At 39.0% G+C, this 24275-nt stretch overlaps 1 protein-coding gene across 1 annotated transcript in view; it reads left to right on the forward strand.

Moving 5' to 3' along the window:
- LOC103587939 (serine/Arginine-related protein 53-like) overlaps nucleotides 1-17787 on the forward strand; it is a 22489-nt gene extending 4702 nt beyond the window's left edge. The window contains exons 2-4 of the mRNA XM_008569505.1: nucleotides 4956-5062; nucleotides 16289-16441; nucleotides 17148-17787. Coding sequence (XP_008567727.1) covers nucleotides 4956-5062; nucleotides 16289-16441; nucleotides 17148-17240 — 353 coding nt within the window. The 3' untranslated portion in view covers nucleotides 17241-17787. The remainder of the gene's footprint in view (nucleotides 1-4955; nucleotides 5063-16288; nucleotides 16442-17147) is intronic.
- Nucleotides 17788-24275: the final 6488 nt, after the last annotated feature.

Genomic DNA, 24275 nt, shown 5'->3' on the forward strand with positions numbered 1-24275 from the left:
TCTTTTTTTTTTTTTTTTTTTTTTTACTATGAAATTTATATCCCTTCTACTGATATCTGATAAACAACATGGAAGTCATTTTATTTACCAATAATGTGTTTATAAAAAATCATCACATGATAATGGATATGTTTTCTTCACATTTACCATGTTAATGTTTTAAAACATCCTATAATTTTTATTTTCCTCATAATACTTGTCTTTATTTTTACCTCATGGCTGATTAATACAAGACACTTTGCATGCTAGGCATCATGCAGAGCATATAAACCTTAACTATTTTTAAGTCTCATTTTCTCCCAACCTTTAAATTGGCACAGGACTTTTAAATAACAAATTGGCATGAATAACTTAAACTGAATTTGAAATAATGTAGTATATATTATTGATGTGTTTTATTCTGCTTCCCAAAATGACAGGGTTATACTCAAGACATACACTTGTGAACATTGATAGTAGAATTTTGAGTATGAAGCAATTTAAAACATTTTTTTATGTCTACTGTTTTCAGGCTGCATAGAGTTGAGCTTTTATAAGGATAAAAATGGAAATCTCATGAATCTTTCCAATTTTAATTTAAATATCACTCTCTTGCAACCAGTATAATGGTTCTTACGTTGAAAGATAAAAGCTGTGGTGGTTTGTTTTCATATTGTAAGTAAGGCTTCCTCCTACCTGCCCTATCACCTTGTTAGTCCTGAAGTGATCTTAAAAGAAATATGCAGATAATGCTCTGTTTTTCTCTAATCTTTCTCCTTCTTTTTCTTATACTTTCTCCAATGCTATTTTGTCGAGCATACTGGCCTTTTGGCAAGCTTCTGTGATACATTTTTATTTGTATTAGGAGCTGGTTGTATGTCCAGATTTAAAGCTACAAATACTACTAGCTTTAGACATCAAGTACTGTTTGTGAGTTCACCTCTGACATTTAATACTAATGATGTGCTTTGCAAATCCAAATGAGAGAATATGTTAGAAAAAAAAATTCAAGGGGTTCAACAGTTGATAAAGAGGAGACATCATCCTGAAGTCAGAAATAATAGGTTTTTTGGTTGGGAATTAGCAATCACAAAATAATTAAGATCTACAGAAACAAATGTTTTCATATTGACATCAAAGTTGGATCACACGGAATGGCAGCCATTATGACTTTGCTATATTAACACTATTATACATCCAGTAATATGGGGTGTGTTCATATTAATAAATTAGCTAGGTAAAGAGTCTTCTCTCATTTCCCATGCTCAATTAGTACATTGCCTAGTTAAAATCCAGAGGAGCTTTTATTCTAAAGCACGTGGAACTATTTTCTCTCCCGTAGCACTGTGACAGTGCTTGCTTTTATGCAGGAGAATGTATTCTTACAACGATGGAAGTATTGACTGTGGTGGCTGCTACTTCCAAGCATTCCATGTGTGATTTCTCACATGCAAAAAGACTGGTTACAGCCGTCAGGGACACATCTTCAAAAGAGCTATCTTTCCCATTAAAAAACTGGAGTTTTGGGGCCGACCCCGTGGCGCACTCGGGAGAGTGCGGCACTGGGAGCACAGTGGCGCTCCCGCCGTGGGTTCGGATCCTATATAGGGATGACCGGTGCGCTCACTGGCTGAGCATGGTGCCAGCAACACCAAGCCAAGGGTTGTGATCCCCTTACCGGTCACAAAAAAGACAAAAAAACCCAAAAAACAAAAAACTGGAGTTTGCACAACACTATATAATAATAATTTGTGACTGACGAAAAGTTGAGACAAAGATTTTTCATACAATATTAATTTTTATTGAACTTATGAAACCAAAAAAATTTTATACTCTATATTTATCTCTGTAGCAACATTTAACCATTTTAGCTTAGAGCTGCTGGAATGTAGAAATTACTTTGATGCAAATAACTTCATGTTCTTGGCAAACTAGTTATTACAGTTGTTTCTTAGAAAGTAAATCCAGCTATTATCCATGATGTCCAAAACCCAGAATTTTTAAGTGCCTAGCCAAGAATACAATAGCACCTAATTCAACTATCAACTATATATTCATATTAGCTTTGAATAAGAGTTTAAAACAGCAGGCTAACTGGTTTCCTCAGCTGGGTAGAGCATGGTGTTATAAAACCCAGGTAAAGGGTTCAGATTCAGATCCCCATACTGGCCAGCCCCCTGTCCCCCCCCCAAAAAAAACTAAAAATTTAAAAATAAAACAGCAAGGGTGTGAACCATAATGTTACATTTTTTCTGCCCAGCTAGCATCTGAGAAAGAAAATGTAAAAATAGGAAATGAAAACACTAACTATAATAGCAAAAAAACTAGAAACTACTTAGCCATCAATAGAGCTTTGGTGGGGAAAAAAAAACTATCATAAAACTATAAAATAGATTATTATGCAATTGTAAAATAGAACTAAGAACTCTCTAAGCTGCTATAGAGTGATAGTGAAAAAATATTAAGTGAAAAAAAGTAAAACACATAGAAGTGTAAAGTATGCTAATTTTGTATAAGCAAGAAGAGACTTATATTTTCAGAATTGTATACTTATATTTTCAGGAATAAACAGTGGAAGACAAACCCAAACCTAATAAAAATGATTACCTGTGAATTGGAGGAAGAACTGGGGGCATGGGATAGGAAAGGAAACCTAGACCTCTCTAAATGATGTTAAGTTTTGACCTTAGAACCATGTAAATGTTTTTTGCAATTAAAAATCAAAGTAAGACCTAAAAATTTAAAAAAATAAAAACAGATGAACTTACCTATATTTCAAGTTGGTAGCATAATCACATAGAGAATTATTTCAAGTGACTTCAAAATATAGTATTTATTTTGACAATTCATCAGTGGAATAAATCCTAAGGTCAAAAAGACCATAAAGAAATTTTAAACTGTGTTAATACAAGGGATCTTCAAAAGCTCATGGAAATATTCATGTTATCTTTCAATTCCATTTTTCCAAGAACCTTTTGAAGTACCCTCATATATCTTGTTGTTAGTAGTAATGTTTGTCTTGTTATTTTGAAACTAAAACATACTCACACATTAGGAAAAACAATTAAGTACTTTTGATCATGCTATTAAGGCTTCAGTTTTTAGAAAACTTATATACACAAATATAAAATAAAAGGCTTTAACTATAGATCCTATAATCTTTTATTTGGTTGGTAGTCTTATCATGAACTGATATTAATTTTTCTCTTCTAAAAATAAGTACGTCCCGCCCCACCCACTGAAAAGTCCAGAGGCCGTAACAATCCAGTAACAATGAATACCCCTTGTACCTGGATTGTTGTTTATAAATATCATTCCCCACTAAAAGGAGTCCACATTCTTTGGAGAAATGGCTAATTTCTGGCTGGGACTGGAACCATACAAGATAGTCCTGGAACATTTTATCCTGCCTTAACCACTAGGGAGTATATGAAAAGGATGCAGGAGTCAACCTGAAGAGGATTTTACCCAAAAGTGAAACAATTTGAGCATCAAAATAGGAAAATGACTACCATGAACTACAAATACATTAAACATATAAATATTCATGAATTTATAATGGTCATCTTTGGTCATCTTTCAACCAAAATTGATAAAGAGAAAGGATCAAACATTTATTGTGACTTTCCGGTACAGGCTTTGTATCACAGTCACCCAATTGTCAATGAGGAAAAGTTCTTCATTACAGAAGAATCAGAGATAATAAATGCAGGAAGAATAGTAAAATTAGAAGATCACCATTTTATAACCTCTAATGAAATAATGGATCTAAGCAACAAACAGTATTGCTAAACTCATTAAATGAAAAATTGATAGTGAACTTTATAATGGAAAGGTCAGGCTGACTCACCTGGGACCCACTCACCAATCTTAACATCACTAAAAGTCATACAAGCACATTCTGATATGATGTAGTAAGAATTACACAGTACCACCTCTGATGTATTCTTTGGGTGGTAGGGGGGAGTTGGCAGCTGGCAGGTACATGGATCAAACCCTGGACCTTGGTGTTATCAGCACCACACTCTAACCAACTGAGGTGACTGTCTAGCCCTGATGTACTCTTGACCAAAAAACACTGAACCTGAGTGTAATCAAGCCTCTAGATCTAACTACTGCTTTACACAAAATATGGGAATAGAGGAACATGTTAAATGACACCATGAGGATAACATCAGCCAGATCCAGGATATGCAAACTTTTACAGGATAAATGACTCAGTTTCTTCAATAAATGTAAATGAAAGGGAAGGGTGGTGGCTTGTAGGTGATGAAAAGAGACTTAAGGTATTTATCAGCCAAGTGCAATGTGTGGACCTCGGATCCTGTTCAGACAAACCAACTTTAAAAAGATTCCTTTTAGACAGTGAAAATTAAACCTGGACTATGTAAACGATATCAAGGGATTATTGGTATTTTTAGGTGTGAAAATGCTATTGTAGTTATGTTGTTGTTTTAAGTCCTTATCTGTTAGAGGTGCTACTAAAATATTTAGGGGTAACATGATATGGCGTTTGGGATTTACTTTTAAGTGCTCAAGGTTCACCTCCCAAAGCTGAGGTGAGGATAGATAGATTAAATAAGAATAACAGAAAGCTAATGATTATAGAAGCTGAGTGATGGGTACAGGTGGATTCATTGTGCTCTTATTCCTTTTATATGTATCTACAATAAAATGTTAAAATAAAAGTTTAAAAAAAAAAAAAACTTCCCACCAGATTAGGCAGAATCCTTATAGCAGTGACTTTTTAGCAATGTTTTGGGTTTTAGGTGAGGGTCTTAGTTCATAGGAATGTTTTATTTGTGGATCTCAGGGGGGGGGAAAGTTTCTTGTTAGAGCTTAAATATAATGTCTTTTCATCCAGTTAAATTCCATAAGTAGTAAAATTTCTTCATAGAAAGAAAAAACATTGCTTAGGTATAGAATTGTTAACAAGCTTACACCAAAATACACTGACTTTATACCCTCTTTTTTAGACCAAGCCACACTGGTAGAACAAGTAAAAAGAGTAAAAGAAATTGAAGCTATTGAAAGTGATTCTTTTGTTCAGCAGACATTCAGATCAAGTAAAGAAGTCAAAAAGGTAAGTTTTCATCCAAGCATTATGAATAAGCCTTTGGATTCTCACTGAAGAGATGCTTTATTAAAGGATTTTACTTAAACGTAAGTTCTTCTAATAGATGGATGAAGTAGGGCAAAAGAGTGTCAGACATGTTACTGAGAGAGAGAGTGAATCAGTGAGAATTGTTTCAAGTTTAACTTGTATAAAAATATACTGTAAAAATGTATCTGTATATGTTCACAAAAAGCTTTTTTTTTGTTTTTAATTCACCAGGAAGGCAAAGTAAGATGTCCACATAATGGTTCTCTAATATTAATATGTCTTTCATAAACAGTTTTCTTTTCAAATGTATACGTCTACATTTTGAATTGTCATTGCTAGAAAAAAGTTAGAAAAGGACTTTAATGATAAAACTATTACCCAGCATGGTAGTATATATCCAATATGTCCAGTTATTACCCAGTAGTAACATATATCTTCCATTCTTTGCCCAGATGGATATCATTTATTCAATTCTGGTGAAAGAAGCTTAGATTAACATTTTATTTGTGTTGAATATTTCATGTATTCTTTCACTGATTAGTAGGACTGCTTTTAGGAATTTGTTTGTATTGTTTTACTAAGAAAAGGCATTCTAGGAAATACATGTATTCTTTAGCATCCTTATAACGAGGACAGGGTTATAATTACCACTTACTCTAAAATATTCTACATCTGTAAATGTATTAATGGCTGCAAATATCTTGCTGATGAATGTATCATAATTCATTTTTTTGATATTAGGTATTTAAGTGGTTTTAAGTTTGGAGATATTACATACATGTTTGCAAATATCCACTATTATTTTCTTAAAATAATTTTTTTAAGATGAAGTTATTTGTCAGAGGTTAACATTGTTTATTTTAACATCTTCTCAAAGTCATCCTCCAGAAATGTTGTACTAATTCAAATTCCACCCAGAAATGCAAGGAGATGTCTGCCCTCTCACTCTGTGGTTCATATGACATCCTATTAGAATTTTTCATGTTTTTTGACGTAATAGGTGAAAATTGGACTGTTTCCATTAGCGCTTTTTTTTTATTATTATTATTACTAGTGAGATGAAAATCTTTTCAATTTCCACATACATTTAAAAATAATTCATTCAGGAGACATGAACTGACCATGTGCTGTATGCCAGTCATAGGACTAGATAGCCTTGGATAATCCATGGCCCCTGCGTTGTCATTTTGTTGATTTCATTTGAACTTTTGGCAGTTTGCCACCACGACTCTTAAAAAATGGAGCTATGAAATGGACATTCATAAATGTACTTGCCTGTTTTATTTCATATCTTACTCTTATACAAGGCCATTCGTATGTCCTAAATGAATTATTGTAATTTATTTATTTTTTTATTCTTATTTTTTTTGCATTCTAAGATGTTGTTGCAGAGCAGTTGGGGTGGAGAGAGAAAGAGGAAGGGACACAAGGATAGAGTGGGAGGACAAGGAAAGGGAGAGTGGGGCATGGCCAAGGCCCATGGCACCCCCTCATTCTGGCAGAGGAGCCCAGAGACCTTCTGGTGGTGGCTCAGTCGTGTGTGGGCTGGATGCGGGTGTCGGGGGGGCCGAGGGCCTCAATCATGACCTGGGGGAAGCCCACACTCCGGCTTGGGAGCCCAGCGTGCTTCCAGCAGCAGCTCAATGGTCATCACTGGGCTGGATGCAGATGTTGGGAGGTATGTAGCTGAGGCCCTCAGCCCACTCCCTACCCCGGCTTGGGAGCCCAGAGACCTTCTGGTCCTTCTGGTCTTTCTGTGTTTCATAGGTGTTCTTTGGTGGTGTTAGGCCTTTACTGGTTAATATCAAAATTTTGTCTCTGATCTGTGGGTGTTTTGTTTTTCTTTCAGTTCTGTGTTAGATTATTAGCTACCACCACCACTTAAATTCTGCACTGGAACTAATTTGTTGTCATGTGGTTACTTCTAAAATGGGGGAACTTCCTGTGGGGACCAGCACTTGAGTCCTGTGATTGAACTAAATTGCTGCTTTGCTGCTGATTCACTGACGAAGGCTTTTTGTGCAGCTCCAGTTTTAATTGTTGACCTTGTAATAAGCACTTCCAGGTCTTGTGAGGTCTGGTACACCCTGGTTGTGTGGAAACTCTGGTCTGGGCCTGAGTTTTTTTAGCAAACTGCACCTACTGCCATTCTGTATTCTTCACCAGTCTGCAGTAAGTGATTCTGTGCTGAATGGGGGGCAGATCAGCTGTCCATGTTGTGCCTCAATGTGCCCGTCCCCACCACCACCCACACTCCAAACACTTCCCATAGGATCAGCCATGTGCTGGTACCTTGCAATGACTCACTGGCCTCTGAGTGACTCTTATTTTCAGTTGTCTGTGGCCCCTCACTCCTCTGTGGGTCCACAGGAGCCCTGTCAGTGGTCTAGCTGGCCTGGGGGTCACCTAGGACCTCTTCTTCCCTGCAGCCTCCAAGCAACTTCATACGAAGGGCACAGCTGTGGCTTTTGCCACTCTTGCTCCATGTGCTCAGCAGCTCAGCCTTGAAGTGGTTAGGGCTTGAAATGGTTGGAGCTTGAAACAGTCGGAGCAATCCTTTCTTTCTCTCGTCATGGCTTCTCCCACCTTCATGTACTCCATAGGTCTCTCCTCCTCTTCCCCTGAGCTCTAGTGGCCCCAGCTTGGCAGTCTTTGCTTTTTTAATAATTGTAAATTGGTCGATCATGGGAGAAAGTGACACTGGATATCCTCTATTCCACCATCTTGACCAGAAGTCTGTCATTTATTTTAAAATTTACTTTCCTAGTATTTGTTATCTGAAGTTCATGCTGACTTCCCAGTTCGCGTTGGACTCATGATAAACTAGCATTTTCCTTCTGTGGAAATACTTATTCCTCCATAATTAATACACTGGGTTTTCTTCTAAGCAACTTTTTACTGTTTGGTACTAATTATTAATATTTCTCTTTAAACTTATTTTTAATTCAGTGCTTCTCCAAGAAAGCATTTGCTGAAAGGTGGGAAGTGGTGCCAACAGGAAAAATTGCTAAAAAGCCTTAAGAGATGAATGCATAATATGTGAATGCATAATAGTCCAAAGTCTTAGCTATCCAATGCTGTACTTTTATTAGTCACCACACTTTGAAATGATCAGAAGAACAGTGGTAGGCTAACAATGAATAAATTCACATTCAACTGAAATATAAAACAGAGGGACATTTTACTAGTTTAGAAAGTGATATCCATTTCTAGATTCTAAAATGTCTGTGTCTGCAACATAAGGCCAGGATTCAGGATGTCCAAGAAGCTGAATTATTTATCAGGAGATTACTTAGCAAAGAGAGGTAAATTATCTTGAGGACTACTTCATCCAGATCATGGAGAGATATGTTGGGCTATCCCTGATGCATAGTAAAGATTAACTCTCTTGAGGACTAAATTACCAATGACCCTACTTTCAACATCTTTTTCTGTTGAACATCTTTCTATACACACTTTGGTATAAAGTTCGTGTCTCTAAGAAGGGCTTTTCTATGCTAGCCACGTCTTCAGTTGGTACATTCTTTCTTTAGCTGTGTTAATTCCGCTAATTAAGCTAGGGAGCTGTTACCATAAAAGTGGCTATTACTAATGCTATAATAGACACTATGTCTCCTGCAACACATATTGATTTAACTAGTTTAATTCTCTGAAATCATATTTCTCTTGTCTGAGTAGATGGAGAATCTATGATAGCTCCTGATACATCATTAACTTCAGGAAACAAGATGCAGCTTGTTTTCAAACTGCTGTCTCAAATAAGCTTCTTATTAATTATTCAACTCTAGTATTGTTGTGTATGGCGGATAGTCCCCTGTGTTCAAAAGGAGGGTAAATAACTGTGTGGCAGGATCTTAGAAGAACATTTTAAAACTAATTTTTCCAAATTGAGCCATCAGGTGGCAGTGTTATTCAAAGCCAGATGTTTGGTAGTGGCCATGTTAAGGTTTTGTTTTATACTTAAGGTAAAATTTTCTCTTACAGTTTTCCTAATTTAAATAAAGAAACAGTTAATGGTTCTCCCACATATTTTTAAATTATCTATTATTAAATAATGACTTCCAAACTCTGATCCTAAACTCTAAGAGTGTCACCTTATACATGTGTAGGCACTTCTCAAAGAAAACAATGTACTCTGCAAATAAAAACAGAATGAGATTACTTGGTTTATATACTACAATGTTATCTCTGCCACCTGAACAGGTGGGATCAATGTCTTTGGCAACTAGAATAATAGCATGCCACATCTCTTCAAAGCAATTCAACATGGACAGCCAGTCTCCTAGCTAAGTCCTATGCAGCTGAGATATGCAAAATGACATGCTTGTGCAGTCTCTGGAGGGCAATATAGACTACCAAAAATCAATGTCTTGGGGCCGGCCCGGTGGCGCACTGCTACAGTGCGCTGCTTGGGAGCGCAGCGGCGCTCCCGCCGAGGGCTCGGATCCCACATACAGACCGGCCGCTCACTGGCTGAGCGAGGTGCGGGCGCAGCACCTAGGGTTGTGGTCCCGTTGCCGGTCCCGGTCCGGTACGGGCGCGACACTGAGGGTTGCGATCCGTTGCGGCTCGGATCCCACATACAGACCGGCCGCTCACTGGCTGAGCGAGGTGCGGGCGCAGCACCTAGGGTTGTGGTCCCGTTGCCGGTCCCGGTCCGGTACGGGCGCGACACTGAGGGTTGCGATCCATTGCCGGACACGAAAAAAGACAAAAAGGAAAAAAAAAATAAAATAAATAAAATCAATGTCCTGGGCCTCATTGGATTAGCATACTTCCCACTTTTTCCTGTGCAGAATATTGGGCTTTATTGTTAAATGTCCTCAGTTTTATGAAGGGTCAATATAATATCACTTAGCGCCATGAGTCTTCTAGGCCCAGTGTGTTGCAGACATGCAAATGTTTGAGACCTGCAGAAAAAAAATATTGCCTCTAAACTATAAGAAGAAAACTGCCAAATCAAATTCAATAAATATTTCTTTAAATGTCTGTAAAAGTTAACATTATAATTAATATTCACATCATTGTTAGAATTAATATTCATAAACATCTCCACATTTGAAAACAATTTATAGAACAGATTTCTCTTTGCAAGAATTCCTTAAAAACATGTGACAACTCCCCAGATATCCAGCCTTCGAGGCCCTTTTGTCTACAAGAGTATAAATTTCTCCTATGAATGCAGACCAGTTTCCATTAGCATAAAAAAATTAGAATATTTTAATTAAATTAAATATTTACATGCCAAAAAAAAAGTGGCTCTTGACATCATCACTTCCAAAATAGCTCAGAATTTGTCTCCTCTCAACTCTCAATGGTTACCCCTCCAATCCAAGTCACCATCTCACTCTTAAACTGTTGCAAGAGCTCTCCCGATTGGTCTTCCCGTTTTTCCTTTTGCATGTCTCTAGTCCAGGACCCATACAACAGCCAGGACAATCTTTTTCAGAATTAATTAGACTCCTGCTACTGACCATTACAGAATAATTGGTACCAAACTTACCCTTCCACTATAAACAACTATAGAACTTGAAAAGATATATGAGGCACTGGTTTTAGGTATCAAACAATAGGCAGCACAGGACTGGTGATCCTTGAGAGAAGGGATGAGCCCCACAATTACCCCAGCGTTTTGCCTAGGGACACTCTCCTGCTATGGTGCTGGGAAGTGATACCTAAACAGACTGGTAGTGTGGCTGAGTTAAGGAAACAGTGACCCAAGTTCTGGGCTGCAGGGTCCAACCATCCTTTTGCTCACTGTACACCAGCACTTCCGGTCTTCTTTCTGATCTTCAAACACACCAAGCTCTTCTCCTCTCAGGACCTTTCTATTTACTGTCCCCTCTGACCAGAGCACTCTTCCTTTTCTTCACATGCCAGGCTCCTTCTCATTCTTCAGGTCTTAAATTTCACTTCTTGAGAGCCAATGTCCCTAGCCAGCCAGTCCAAAGTAGATGTTTTTCCCTCCCCATCCCCCATCATTCTCTGTGTCACCAGTTCCTTACTACATATACTACACTTACTACACACACTTACTCCACATACAACAATTTGTGATCATGTTTTTTTTTGGGGGGGTGGTATTTATTCATTTATAATCTGTCATCTGCATTAGCAACATGTAACCTCCAGCTGGGACAGGGATCATATCTATTTTACTCTCCCTTATGTACCCAATGTTTAGCAATTAGTAGTACTCAATAAATATTGGTTAAATAGATGGATCTCCAATTCTAAAATAATTTTACCTAAGGAAGGATTAACTAATTCATGCATACTTTGTTCTCTAGATGTTTTTCCTGGTGACATCTAATTTACACTTCATTCAGAAAAGTGCATGTTCAGGGGCCGGCCCCATGGCGCACTGCTACAGTGCGCCACTTGGGAGCACGGCAGCGCTCCCGCCGAGGGTTCGGATCCCACATACAGACTGGTTCCCGCTCACTGGCTGAGCGAGGTGCGGGCACAACATCGAGGGTTGCGATCCCGTTGCCGGTCCCGGTCCGGTATGGGCGCGACACTGAGGGTTGCGATCCGTTGCCGGTCACGAAAAAAGACAAAAAGGAAAAAAAAAAAAAAAGAAAAGTGCATGTTCAGAAGTAGATAAGTAAAAAAAAAGTGGAAATTGAAAACCAATAGGTGTAGAACCTGTAGGTGTAGGGAAAGGCTACGTGGTGGAAATAATCTTCCATTAATTTCAGCTTCTCATCTAATTCATTGTATATTATCCCCCAATTTTGCTGCCAATCATTCACTTCCCTGGCCTTCTCCTTTCTCAGGAAAGAAGTATTGAAATTTCTTCAATAAGCAATATACTTATGTCTCCTTCAAGGCAGGAACAATGATTTATTAGTCTTTGTGTCCCCAGCATTTAGTACATTACACAGAGTCTGGGAAACACTCAGTAAATATAGAATGTATTAAATGTCCACACTTTCCAAGATAGTGTAAGAAATCTTAGGGGTTTTTTTTTTTTCTTTATTTTATTTATTGAATCGAAATCAATGGTACATATTTTGGGGGTTAATATTGAGGTATGTCGATCATATCAATATTACTAGCATATATATTACAAAGGTTGAACATTGAGATATGTTGATTAAATCAATATTACTGGCATATATATTGTTATAAATTGTAATTATTCTTTATGCCCCTTGTCCAACCTCTCCCCTTCCCCCATTGCATCCCCCTGCCCCCTCTAATTGCCCTAGTTTTCTTCTCTCCTTCTGAAAGAATAATGGTTACTGTTAACTTGTTGCCTAGATGATCTGTCCTATGCTGAGAGATGTGATCAGGTCCCCCAATATTATCATAGAGCAGATGCTTCTTCTGTCACTCTGAAATGGGTTTTGTGGAAAGAGACATCCTCTTCTTTTCTTTGTCTCTGCTGGTGACTCTTCTTGTGTCAATGCACTCCAGTGGTTGGCGGACCACCTGCGTGGTGGCTGTGGCGTCTAGCCACTTTTGCAGCAGCCATGGTTATTGCAGTGGCTGTGGTGGGCCACCCACATGGAGGTGCAACTTTTGGCATGCTCCTTGGCACTGGCGATATGCCTGGTTGTGGGGTGTGTCTGGTCCCCTTCTCCATGGCTGTAGTCCCTGGGCAGGCCCCAAGGCTCTGGCGCCATGTGCCTGGTCGTAGGAGAGGGGTCCAGTCCCCTTCTCCATGTCCCGGGTCCCTGGGAAGGCCCTGAGGTACTGGTGCAGTGTGCCTGGTTGTGGGAGGAGGGTACGGTCCCCTTCTCCATGCCTCGTGTACCCAGGTGGGCCCCAAGGTGCTGGCATTTTGTACCTGGTGTGGGAGGAGGGTCCAGTCCCCTTCTGCATGCCTCTGGGCCAGGCGGGCCCCAAGGTGCTGGCACAGTGTCCCTGGTTGTGGGAAAGAGGTCCAGTCCCCTTCTTCTTGTTTTGGGTCTCTGGGTGGGCCCCAAGGTATTGGCGTGGTGTGCTTCGTGGTGGGAGGAGGGTCTAGTTCCTGGCTCCATGCCTCGGGTCACTGGGTGGGACTCAAGGCACTGGCTTGGTGTGCCTGGTTGTGGGAGAGAGGTCTGGTCCCCGTCTCCATGCCTTGGGTCCCTGGGTGGGCCATGAAGCTCTGACATGGTGTGCCTGGTTGTGGGAGAGAGGACCATTCCCCTTCTCCTTGCCCCAGGTCCCTGGGTGGGCTCCGAGGTGCTGCCATGTTGTGCCTGATTGTGAGAGAGAGGTCCAGTCCCCTTCTCCATGCCCTGGATCCCTGGATGGGCTCTGAGGTGCTGGCATGTTGTGCCTGGTTGTGGGAGGGTGGTCTGGTCCCCAACTCCATTCCCCAGATCCCTGGGTGAGCCCCAAGGCTCAATGTGCCTAGTTGTGGGAGAGAGGTCCAGTCCCCTTCTCCTTGCCTTGGGTCCCTGGGCAGGCCCCACGGTGCTGGCATGATGTGCCTGGTTGTGGGAGGGGGGGTCCAGTCCCCTTCTCCATGCTTCAGGTCCCCAGGCTGGCCCCAAGGCACTGGTGCAGTGTGCCTGGAAGTGGGAGTGGGGTCCGGTCCCCAGATCCAAGGCTCCAGTTCCCAGGCAGGCCCCAAGGTGCTGGTGGTGTGCCTGGGCCGGAATTAATTTTTTGTCCTTTGCTTCTAACATGGGGGAACTTCCTGTGGGAACCAGTACTTGAGCTGTGTGGTTGTTTAAATTGCTACTTTGCTGCTGTTTCCCTAGGGAAGGCTTTTTGTGCAGCTCAGGTTTAATGGTTGACTTTATAGGTACTTCCAGCTCTCCAGAGACCTGGTGCACCTGGATTGTGTAGACACTCTGATCTGGGCCTGAGTTTTTTCATCAAACTGCACCCCATGCAATTCTGCATTCCTGACCAGTCTCCTCTGAGTGGTCCTGTGCTAACTGGGGGTCAGATCAGCTGTCCTTGCTGTGTCCCAGTGTTCCCCTGGTGGGCACGTCTCCCCCACCGCCCCTGCTGCAAGCACTTCCCATGAGATGGTCCCTGCGCCTGTCACTTGCAATGACTCACTGGCATCTGAGTGGCTCCCTTTTTTCAGTTGTTCTGGCTCCTCGCTCCTGCGTGGGTCCACAGGAACCCTATTAGTGGTCTTGTCCTGGGGGCCGCCAAGGCCCTCTTCTCTCTTGCTGCCTCCAAGTAACGCCATCTGAAGGGCACAGCTGCGGCTCCTGCTGGCTCCTGCTCCATGCGCTCATCAGCTCGAGCCTTAAAGCAGCTGCAGCCCGAAATGCTCAGAGCAGCTTTTTCTTTCTCTCATCATAGTTTCTCCTTCCTTGGTGAACTCCAAAGGTCTCTCCTCTTCCCCTGAGCTCCAGCGGCCCCAGCTTGGCTGATGTTACATTTTTATAGTTGTAAATTGGTTGATTTGTGGGAGAGAGTGATGCTGGGAACCGTCTATTACATCATCTTTATTGGATCCCCTTAGAGTTTTATTTTTTACGAAAGATATCACGTATCTTTTTTCCAAACTTTTATATTAATTTTTAAATGTTCTAAGTAGCTTTGAGCAGAGACTGCTATCATTTTTACAAACTGTCAGTATGCTTTTGGTCAAAAATTGGAGAACACAGAAGAAAATAAAAAGAGCTGATATGTTTGGCAAAAATAAATAAATAAACGGTAACCTTTGAGTCTGTCAACTGATGAATGGATAAACAAAATGTGGTAAATCCATACAATGAAATATTATTTAGCAGTAAAAAGAAATGAAGTGATGATACATGCTACAACATGGATGAACTTTACAAAAAGAATGAGATTCTGCCATTCGCAGCAACATGTATGAGCTTGGAGAAAATTACATCAAGTGAAATAAGTCAGGCACAGAAAGAGAAATACTATGTCTTTGCTCACAAGTGGGAGCTAAGAAATAAAGAAAGACCATAATAAAACATTGAACTTTCAGAAAGAGAAAACAGACCTATCATTACTAGAGGTGGGAAAGGGGGAGAGGGAGACACGGAGTAATTGAGAAAGAGATACAAAAAGTAATTATGATTTGTTATGATGAACATGCTAATAATATTGATTTGATCATCACATACTGTACACAAATACTAATAGTCAACTCTGTACCCCATAAATATATATAAATAAAAATAATAAAAAATAAAAAATAATTATACTAAATGAAAGAGTGTGTCACAAATGACCACATATTGTATGATTCCTTTTATGGAATGTCCAGAAGCTATAGAGAAAGTGGATTGGTAGTTGCCTGGGGATGAGAAGGTTGGGAGAAATGGGGAGTGATTGCTAATGGGTATGGGTTTTAGGAGGGATGATGATGTTCTAAAGTTGATTCTGATAATACTTGTACAACTCTGTGGGTGTGCTAAAAGCCATTGAATTGTGTACTTTAAATGGGTGAATTGTATGTGAATTGTATCTTAGTAAGACTGTTTTTGGTTCTGGGGTTTTGTTTTGTTTTGTTTTGTTTTTTGACCAGTAAGGGGATCGCAACCCTCTGCACGGTGTGCGCACCGGCCATCCCTATATAGGTTCTGAACCTGCAGCCTCGGTGCTATCAGCACCTCACTCTCCTGAGTGAGCCACCGGGCCAGCCCAGTAAGACTGTTATTTAAAAAAAAGGGCCGGCCCGGTGGCGCACTGCTACAGTGCGCCACTTGGGAAGCGCGGCGGCGCTCCCGCCCGAGGGTTCGGATCCCACATGCAGACCGGTTCCCGCTCACTGGCTGAGCGAGGCGCGGGAGCGGTGCCGAGGGTTGCGATCCCGTTGCCGGTCCCCGGTCCGGTACGGGGGCAACACTGAGGGTTGCGATCCGTTGCCGGACACGGAAAAAGACAAAAAGACAAAATAAAAAAAATAAAAAAAAAAGATAACCTTTGAATTTGCTTTTTATACAAAGAGGCCAACTGAATGCTGGAGATTTGTTGTAAGCTCGTTTTGATTAATAGAATTTAGATGTATTAAATATATATATTTTTTAATAGTATAGACGCATAAGTACCAATTTCTTAAGAAAAATATGCTAATCATAAGAAATGATAAACATTTCCCCAACGTTTTTATATTGGTTTGTTTTAGGAATAATTGTTTCTCATTCAGTAACATAATGTAGGGCCTTTGTGAGATGAGTATCATCTCAAAGGAGACTAACTGAGCAATAATTCAAAATCAGAAATATTATTAAAGCAAAATTCTAAGTACATATTGTGTTCAAATTAATATGGGTTGTTATCTTTCAGTCAGTGGAACCTAGTGAAGTGAAACATGGAACTTCAACATCAGGACCAACATCAGTAGTTGCTGAACCGCCCAGTATTGAAAAAGAAGTAGACCCCACCAGCATCCCTACTGCGATCAAGTACCAAGATGACAATTCTCTGGCTCATCCTAATGTAAGATCCTTTAAACCTTAAGAATATCAACTGAAGTCTAGCTGAAGTTCTAATTCTGGTTTAGCTGTAGTGTGTTCATTGACTGACTGTGGTGATGTCACTAACGTATTTTGCTGTTTTCTGTGAAATGGTGTGATTGTACTTTGTCTCAGAAAAGTTGTAGAATATCGGGCCGGCCCAGTGGCGCACTGGAGAGTGCGCCGCCTGAGAGCGCGGCGGCGCTCCCACCGAGGGTTCGGATCCCATGTGGAGACCGGTTCCCGCTCACTGGTTGAGCGCGGTGCGGGCGCAACACCGAGGGTTGCGATCCCGTTGCCGGTCCCCGGTGCAGGCGCGACACCGAGGGTTGTGATCCCATTGCCGGTCCCCGGTGCGGGCGCGACACCGAGGGTTGTGATCCCGTTACCAGTCAGTATAAAAGATTTTTAAAAAAAAGGAAAAAAAAGAAAAGTTGTAGAATAAAACTTCACAAAAAAGGTGCAAAATTGTTAACCAGTGGTGTTGATATTAGTCCTTTTACTCCAAGACTTTCCGAACATTATTAATTCCAAATAGGTGGTCTTCAATTAAGAAGTCATCAAGAGTTAAACAGTATCCAAATCTTGTGCTGAGAGATATATTCTATAAAGATTATTTGTGTCATATTAGGTCAAATCTGTTATTGACAGACAGTAACATTTTTTTTCTTTTTCTTTTCTTGTTTCAGTTATTTATTGAGAAAGCTGATGCTGAAGAAAAGTGGTTCAAGAGATTAATTGCCCTTCGACAGGAAAGACTAATGGGCAGTCCTGTGGCCTAACTAATATACATATGGTTAAATTGACAGTAACATTGGAAATTTAGGTTTTTAAATCCCATATTAACTTTTTACTCTTAAAAAGAATTTAGCTGATTATGTAAAAACGTAATCTCATTTCATTCTTCTGTCATGTTTCCTTGAATATTTGTTGATTTGAACTGAATCGAACACTGAATACTAAAACTAGGGTAAAATTTAAGAATGCATGAAAATGTTATACTGTTAATAAAGCTAATTATAAAAATATCCATGTTAAAATAAATGGTACACAATAGTGTTGCTTAGTGCAATTCAAAAAATTTCAAGTTGTCATTTAGAACACAATTTTGATTAATCATGCATATATAAGAATCAAATTACATGCTATAAATATGAGATCTCATCTTCCATGTATTATGAAACCATGTTTGAATCTTTTATTTCACCTTACTGTAATTTTTAGGCACAATAAAAATTTTTAGGCACCCTAAACAATCTAAGGAGAATGAGCATGATGTAAAACTTAAAGGAATAACATGCATATTAAAATTTTTTCTTGAAAATTAAATAAATTGATGATTTTTACTTAGAGATCAGTTTCTACTAAGGTGCTCCTTTGAAACACTTTAGCAGATCCTAACTCATTCCTTCAGAAATCACATGTTCATGCTAGACCTAACCAGTTGGCCAAATACTCATGATGGGTAAGTCATTTCTGAGAACACTAGTAAGAACTCTCACTTCAGTCTTACTTAACCAACTGCTATTCCCTGTGTAGGAAGCCAGCTAATTGTTGTTTTGATAGGGCTATCTTTCATTGTAGAATACCTTCCTCTAGTAGCTGAATGACAGTCAACTGTGCATTCCATACTGAACATGCCAGAGATAAGGACTTTTAGGCCTTGCTTTACACAACTGGTTTTCAACTGCCGACATGAGTTTTCCCTTTTCTATTTTGTTCTGTTGTCCAGTCTCACTCTAATTTAGTCTCTATGAAGACTATAGCTCAGAACACAAAATCAGCATGAAAAGTCCTTAAAATAGGATTACCATCATATAGGATATTTTAATGCCGTCTTTTTTATATTTCTGGCCTACTAAAATTCTAATCTCTATTGGAAACGAAAAATATAAAGAACCTAGGCTGAATTGCAAACGGTATGAAATACACTGATGATGAAATACTTGTTTTCATACAAACATGTTTTTTCCATTCTAAATAGATGCTAGTGTTGTTTTTATCCTTAGCTATAACTGAAAGTACCAAGTATGAATTCAGATTTGTGTGGTTTTTAATATAGATATACAAATTTTTAATGACTTAAAAAGAGGGATTATGGTTTCTGAAAAATTTGGATTTTCTTCTTTGCATAACCTGTGAACTCTGAAAGTAGTATCACCCTCTTGGAAAGTGTATTTTAGTGGTCTGGGCAAAAATATAGATTGTCACTTGGGCCACTAGTGATTCTCTACAGAAACTGGACTAGGCAGTTTTCTCAATATGCCTGACATTCCTCATCTATAAAGTAGTGAAAATAGGATCTACTTTAATTATACTTAACACCAGTGTTCCTCTGTGGCAGGTACCCCATATATAGAAGCTTGATCTTCAATAGATTTGTATTTTTTTAAAGCTAAATTTTTCGTGGAAAATAGAAAATCAAATTTTTTTTAAAAAATGAACTAAGCTCTTGTCCCTGCAGGAACTCAATGACTTCCCTCCTTCCTTATTTCCAACCTGATTTATTTTGATAATTAACTTTGTTTACCTGTGTTCCTGTCAAAAACCACAATATTACAACACAAGCCAAATCAAATTTAATGAGAAAGACTTCATAGAACACTATCAAACATATCACCAAACTCAAGTTAGGTGATGCAGCCCAGCCTTTTTTAATATCCTAATGTCATGAGCCTATAAAACAGAACAACCTCTTTCATGTCGCTTGATTAATGATAACAATTTGGACTTACATGAGACCTTAAGTGTTTTTTTGAACACTGATATCTTACAAAATGATGGCTACTAATAATACAAGTTGGGTTTTCATTTCTGACTTCTGAGTGCAGTCTTAGGGAAAATAGTATAAGATCAGTATTTCTGGCACTCCCTAATTATGAGGAGGCAGATACCTAAAGAAATGAGGACAAAACACTGAGTCGTTCACCTACTTCAGCATCCTAGCATGTAAAATGAGGATACTAATAGCAGACCTGCCTACTTTGATTTTTCAGTAAAAGGGCATAAAAGAAAGCTCTTCATAGAAAAAAGTATACTCTTTATGCCAAGGGAACATTTTGACGTGGTTGACATCCTATTGAAATATGCAACAAATACTTGTACGGATAATGATTTGAAAAGCTACACTCCAACTTCAGTGTACATTGTATGTATGTTCTTTAACTGCCGTGGTCAATAGTCTCCATCCCAACTTTGTCCTTAGACTTTTCTGATCTCCCTCCCTGCCAAGGCCATAAGAAACCCTACTTCCTCTGCAGGTAGTGACCTACCATCTACTTACTTGAGGAATGTAAGGTCTTCTTCACTTCACGGTCAGATTTACCCATTTAGTCATTAACATCATTTTGAGTACCTGGTTTATGTTGGGCACAGTAAAGAGTAGGTACTTGGGGGATCCTGCCCTCAAGAGTCTTAGTTATGAAGTCCAGACATGTAAATGATGTAAGAGCCATCATAGTACTTGGTGGCAGAGGAGAGGACTTGGATGCAAAGAGAGAAATTACTGTGAGTTAAAAAATTAAGGAAAACTTTATGGAAGAGATCACACTGAAGTGAGACTCAAAAGATAAGAAAGCTGGATCCACAGGAGCTCACGGTCACCAATTTGCATCTTCCTGATAGTGATTTTAGAAGGTAGAGACCTGCTGCAATTCTAACCTAAGGAAAGAGTCCCTCTCCCTCTCATGAAAGACCCAAAGAGCCCTGCTTCTCAGTCTTATCAAAAATCCAAGCAAACGTCTAGGTTCCTGGTCACCCTCTGACTATCTGTGACCATTTCTTCCTTCTGGTGGAGAATCAGCTTAATAAGTCTTTATTTGGCCACTAGCATCAAATAATCTTGCATTACTGCTGCTTTTCAGCCAAGAAAACATGAGGTTCTGCAATGGTAGCTGCAAAGAGATCTTCAGTGCCTCTAAGAAAGAATTGCATCTGCCAATGAGGGCTTGCACAGTCATATGGACCACTGTGTGTTCCCTGATACTCTATTTTTCCACTCTGCTATTACAGAAAACATCATTTTGGAGCTAAAAGATGCAATTCACTTGACTGTGGTTAGGTCCCTCCCCAAATTTACCTTTGGTTTTGGCATCAAGTAAAAATTTTTAAGTGACCAAATAAGATGGTAACAAAAACTGGAAATGACACAAGACATAGGAGATTTGTTGGTCAGTAAGCTGTAGATGAGTTGATCTGGAATGCTTGTACTCATGTTACTCCTTCCTTTCCTCCTTTCCCTACCCTGACATTCCTTGTGAGCATTATTACAAAAGAGATTTTAAACCAGATCTTGGCCATTACACAATTGATACAGTGCTTGGATTATTTAGACAATTTTTAAATGTCATCCTATAAGTCTTACTCTATGGAATTCCTTTATGGAATAATGGAACAGTCAGGCCTTCTGATAAGAAAACATTTGAGTCTTTACAGCAAAGCAGGAATAAAAATGGGGGGGAAAGAACACCTTGTAAATTCTGTAATCATCTCAACCTTTTATCATAGGGATGGACGCTGATCAATATATTCAGCTCTATTTGGTGTATTTGGTGGGGCTTTTTTTCCTAAATCAAAGAAAATGCCCTGTCATAGTAGAGTTCTAAGTTGTTTTTGCTACCACTGTATCTCCAGAATCTGGCCCAATGCCTGACACAGAAAAGTTCTCAATAAATATTTTTTTAATGAGGGAAGAATTAATTTGCCCATCTCAAGTGGGAAATCTATTTAGCAGTCTTGTTATTTAAATTACTCAAGCTATTTGGAGCCAGTGAAAAAATAAATGAATGAATTTCATAACCAAATTAGTTTGGTTTCTCTGATTTATCTCTCTCAAGGTCTCTGAGCTGACAGAGGCCTTTGGATTTCATGGGGAAGCAAAGAGTATGTGGTGCCTTCCCTACTGCCTCGGGCACATACAACACAGGGGACAGAGTTTAAACGAAGATCTTATTAGTCGTGCACTTGCCCCAACTTTCTTTCTGGTTTAATTTTTCTACCACGTAAATATTTCAAGTGATGTGGATGTGGTCATTCAGGGTCCACCTTCTGGCTCCTGTGATTGCTTTCCTTCCAAAGGTGTAGGTCAATTTTCGAGAAATAAAGGCTACCAATATAGTAAGACAACACTTTAAACTCAACAGTGTACTGTTTTATTTTTAGGTCTTGAGAAGGAATGGCAAAATGATCCTGCTGCAATTCTCAGAGTGATGAACTGAGCTGACCCTCTCTTAGCACCTTGTAACATGGTACTCGGGCTTAAATCCCACAGTGTAAAAACCATAATATAGTGCAGACTCCCTTCACAATCTTTTTAAAAATGAACCACTAAAATCCCATGCCTTCAGTAAAAGCCGTAGCTACAGTCTATCTACCCTGTACATGTTCCAAAAAAATTGTTATAAACTTAAAATGGAATTGAAAAACAAACAATTGAGAAATAAATGTTTTCCAAATACCAGCACAATGGATTAAATGACTATATTAAAGATGGAGTAGATTTTTAAAACAAATTCTATAACTTCTTAGCCATATTATAGTTTTCCTCTTTCCTGTTTCGGCTATAATGAGTGCAGTTGTTCTGGAGTAGATTTCATATGATAACTAATTGATTAATAGTTTGAACAAGTACTTTTTTCAAAATGCTATGTATTTGAATCAGCCGCAATCTAATTGCATGAGATGAAACCGGAAGGTCATCCAAAATTATAGTCTCTGATAAATATACATTCCTCCATGTTCGAAATGTTTTATAAAGGAAAGATATGATATACCTACCCCAGAGTACAGATAGTCATCCAAGCCCTGTGGTACTTAACAGCTGCTCCATCAAAAACACTCAAACCTTCAAGGAGAAACTCATTTTCCATTTAATACTTGTTCTCCTACACCCATACTCGTGTTTCAAAGGTCATTTTCAGCAAAGGTGCTCAGAGACTTTTAACACACCTTTCTTATAATTAACAATAGGGACAGTGAGAAGTGATTGGTAAATAGGTTATCGTTCACCACAGCCTAAAAAATACCAGAGAGTTTCTATTTGGAGTCTTTAACTTGAAGTTCCAATTTCTAAGTATTTTTATCTTGTTATAATAACTGTACCACATAATTTCAATAGATATTGTTCAACTAATTTCTAACCTTAAGAGTGATAAAAAAAATTTTTTCTTATTTTCTGAAAAACCTATTTTGGAATTGCCTTAATCTGTGACAAGAATCACTGTCCCTTTACTAACAAAGGCAGCGTAGATCTGAACTGTATCTTTACTTTGGGAGATTAAAAAAACAAAAAGACAATCTAATGTTTAAATGTCGATGAGGATTTAAATATTGGATTCCAGTTCAAATAATGGAATTGTAAATTAAATATGATGGCCACCATTTTACTAAACTAATTATGTTTCTGCTAGGTACTTCAAAATGTTCTCAATATCATTTATATATTTTTTCTATAAATTATGTAATTTAAATATTCCAGCTAGCAAATGGCCACATATAATTTATTAAATTTGCTCATTTGCTAGCCTTGTATAGATAAAGGAAACATCCTGATAAAAGGATATACAAAATGAAAATCATATCCTGAATTAAGCTTTTTCTTAAGTGATATCTTCCACATTTTTGTGATTTGGGTGTTTTTTTTGTTTGTTTTAGTTTTTTTTTTTTCATTTAAAAATGCTAAAAAAACACAAAGGGAAAGGAAAGTCATCCATATGCAAACAACTTTGGAATGTAAAGAAAGTCTGCCCCCCTCCTATCCTGCTATTTCATCTCTCCCTCCTAGGTGACCATTCTGAATAATTTTCTCCAACTTCACCCTGTGCCTAAACAAATATATCTGTATAGAGAGGCATTTACACATAGGCTTGCTTTTCAGATCATGAAATCATTGGAGACCATGAGAAACATTTTCGTCTGCAGTTAACTTTTTTCCCTGATTATATATCTTGGATAACTTTCCAAAGCAGTACATCTATATGCCTCACAAACAGAATGGTTGTGTGGGTACATGAAGTACAGTCTCTACTGAATGCATATCACTTTTGACACCATCGTAAAGTCAGAAAATCATTAGTCAAACCATCTCAGGTCGGTACCATCTGTATATCAGTCTCTTCTTCAAATCACTTAACTAAAAAGTCAGTTTGCAATTAGGACAAATTGTATGTATGTTAGTACTCTCCATCATCCCTTCAGAATCATTCTTCACTCTTTTTTTCCCTGCAGTGTCCCAGGAGGCTGACCATTGCAGACTGCAACATCCAGTTGCCCTTGCTTTCTGGCTTTGGGTTGCATTTGGCCAGTAGGAGGCACTAGCAGGAAATCAAAGAGGAGGAGGAGAGAGAATTGGGTATCTACCTCTGCTGGGCCATGTTTCAGTGTGGCTGCTGCCCTAAGGCCAAAACTCTTGTAAGCCAGCTCCTCTCTACAGGATACAGCTCCCTCCTCTTGCACCTTTAGACCTACAGCTGAAACAGTTACCTGTAGCTACTACTCCCTGATTGGTTCACTTAACTCGGCCCACATCTCTGTATATACTGACTTCATTAAACTCTTTTTAGTGTGTCATCTGTTTCCTACTGGGATGAAAGCTGATAAAATTATCTCCAAGATCAGTGTATCATTTAGGATTAATTAAGTATATCAATTGGTTTGGGTTTTATAAACACAACAGCAACAACAAATAGTGGCTTAAATAAGAAAAACATTTTATCTCTCAAGTGAGTGACATTTAAAGGTAGGCTTCAGACATCAAAGATTGGGGCTCTGGTTTCACAGTCCCCAGTAGATGGCTTAGTCTACCATGTGTCTCAAGATAG

Source organism: Galeopterus variegatus, unplaced genomic scaffold (assembly GCF_000696425.1).
Source record: "Galeopterus variegatus unplaced genomic scaffold, G_variegatus-3.0.2 Scaffold504, whole genome shotgun sequence".
NCBI classification, from domain to species: Eukaryota; Metazoa; Chordata; class Mammalia; order Dermoptera; family Cynocephalidae; genus Galeopterus; species Galeopterus variegatus.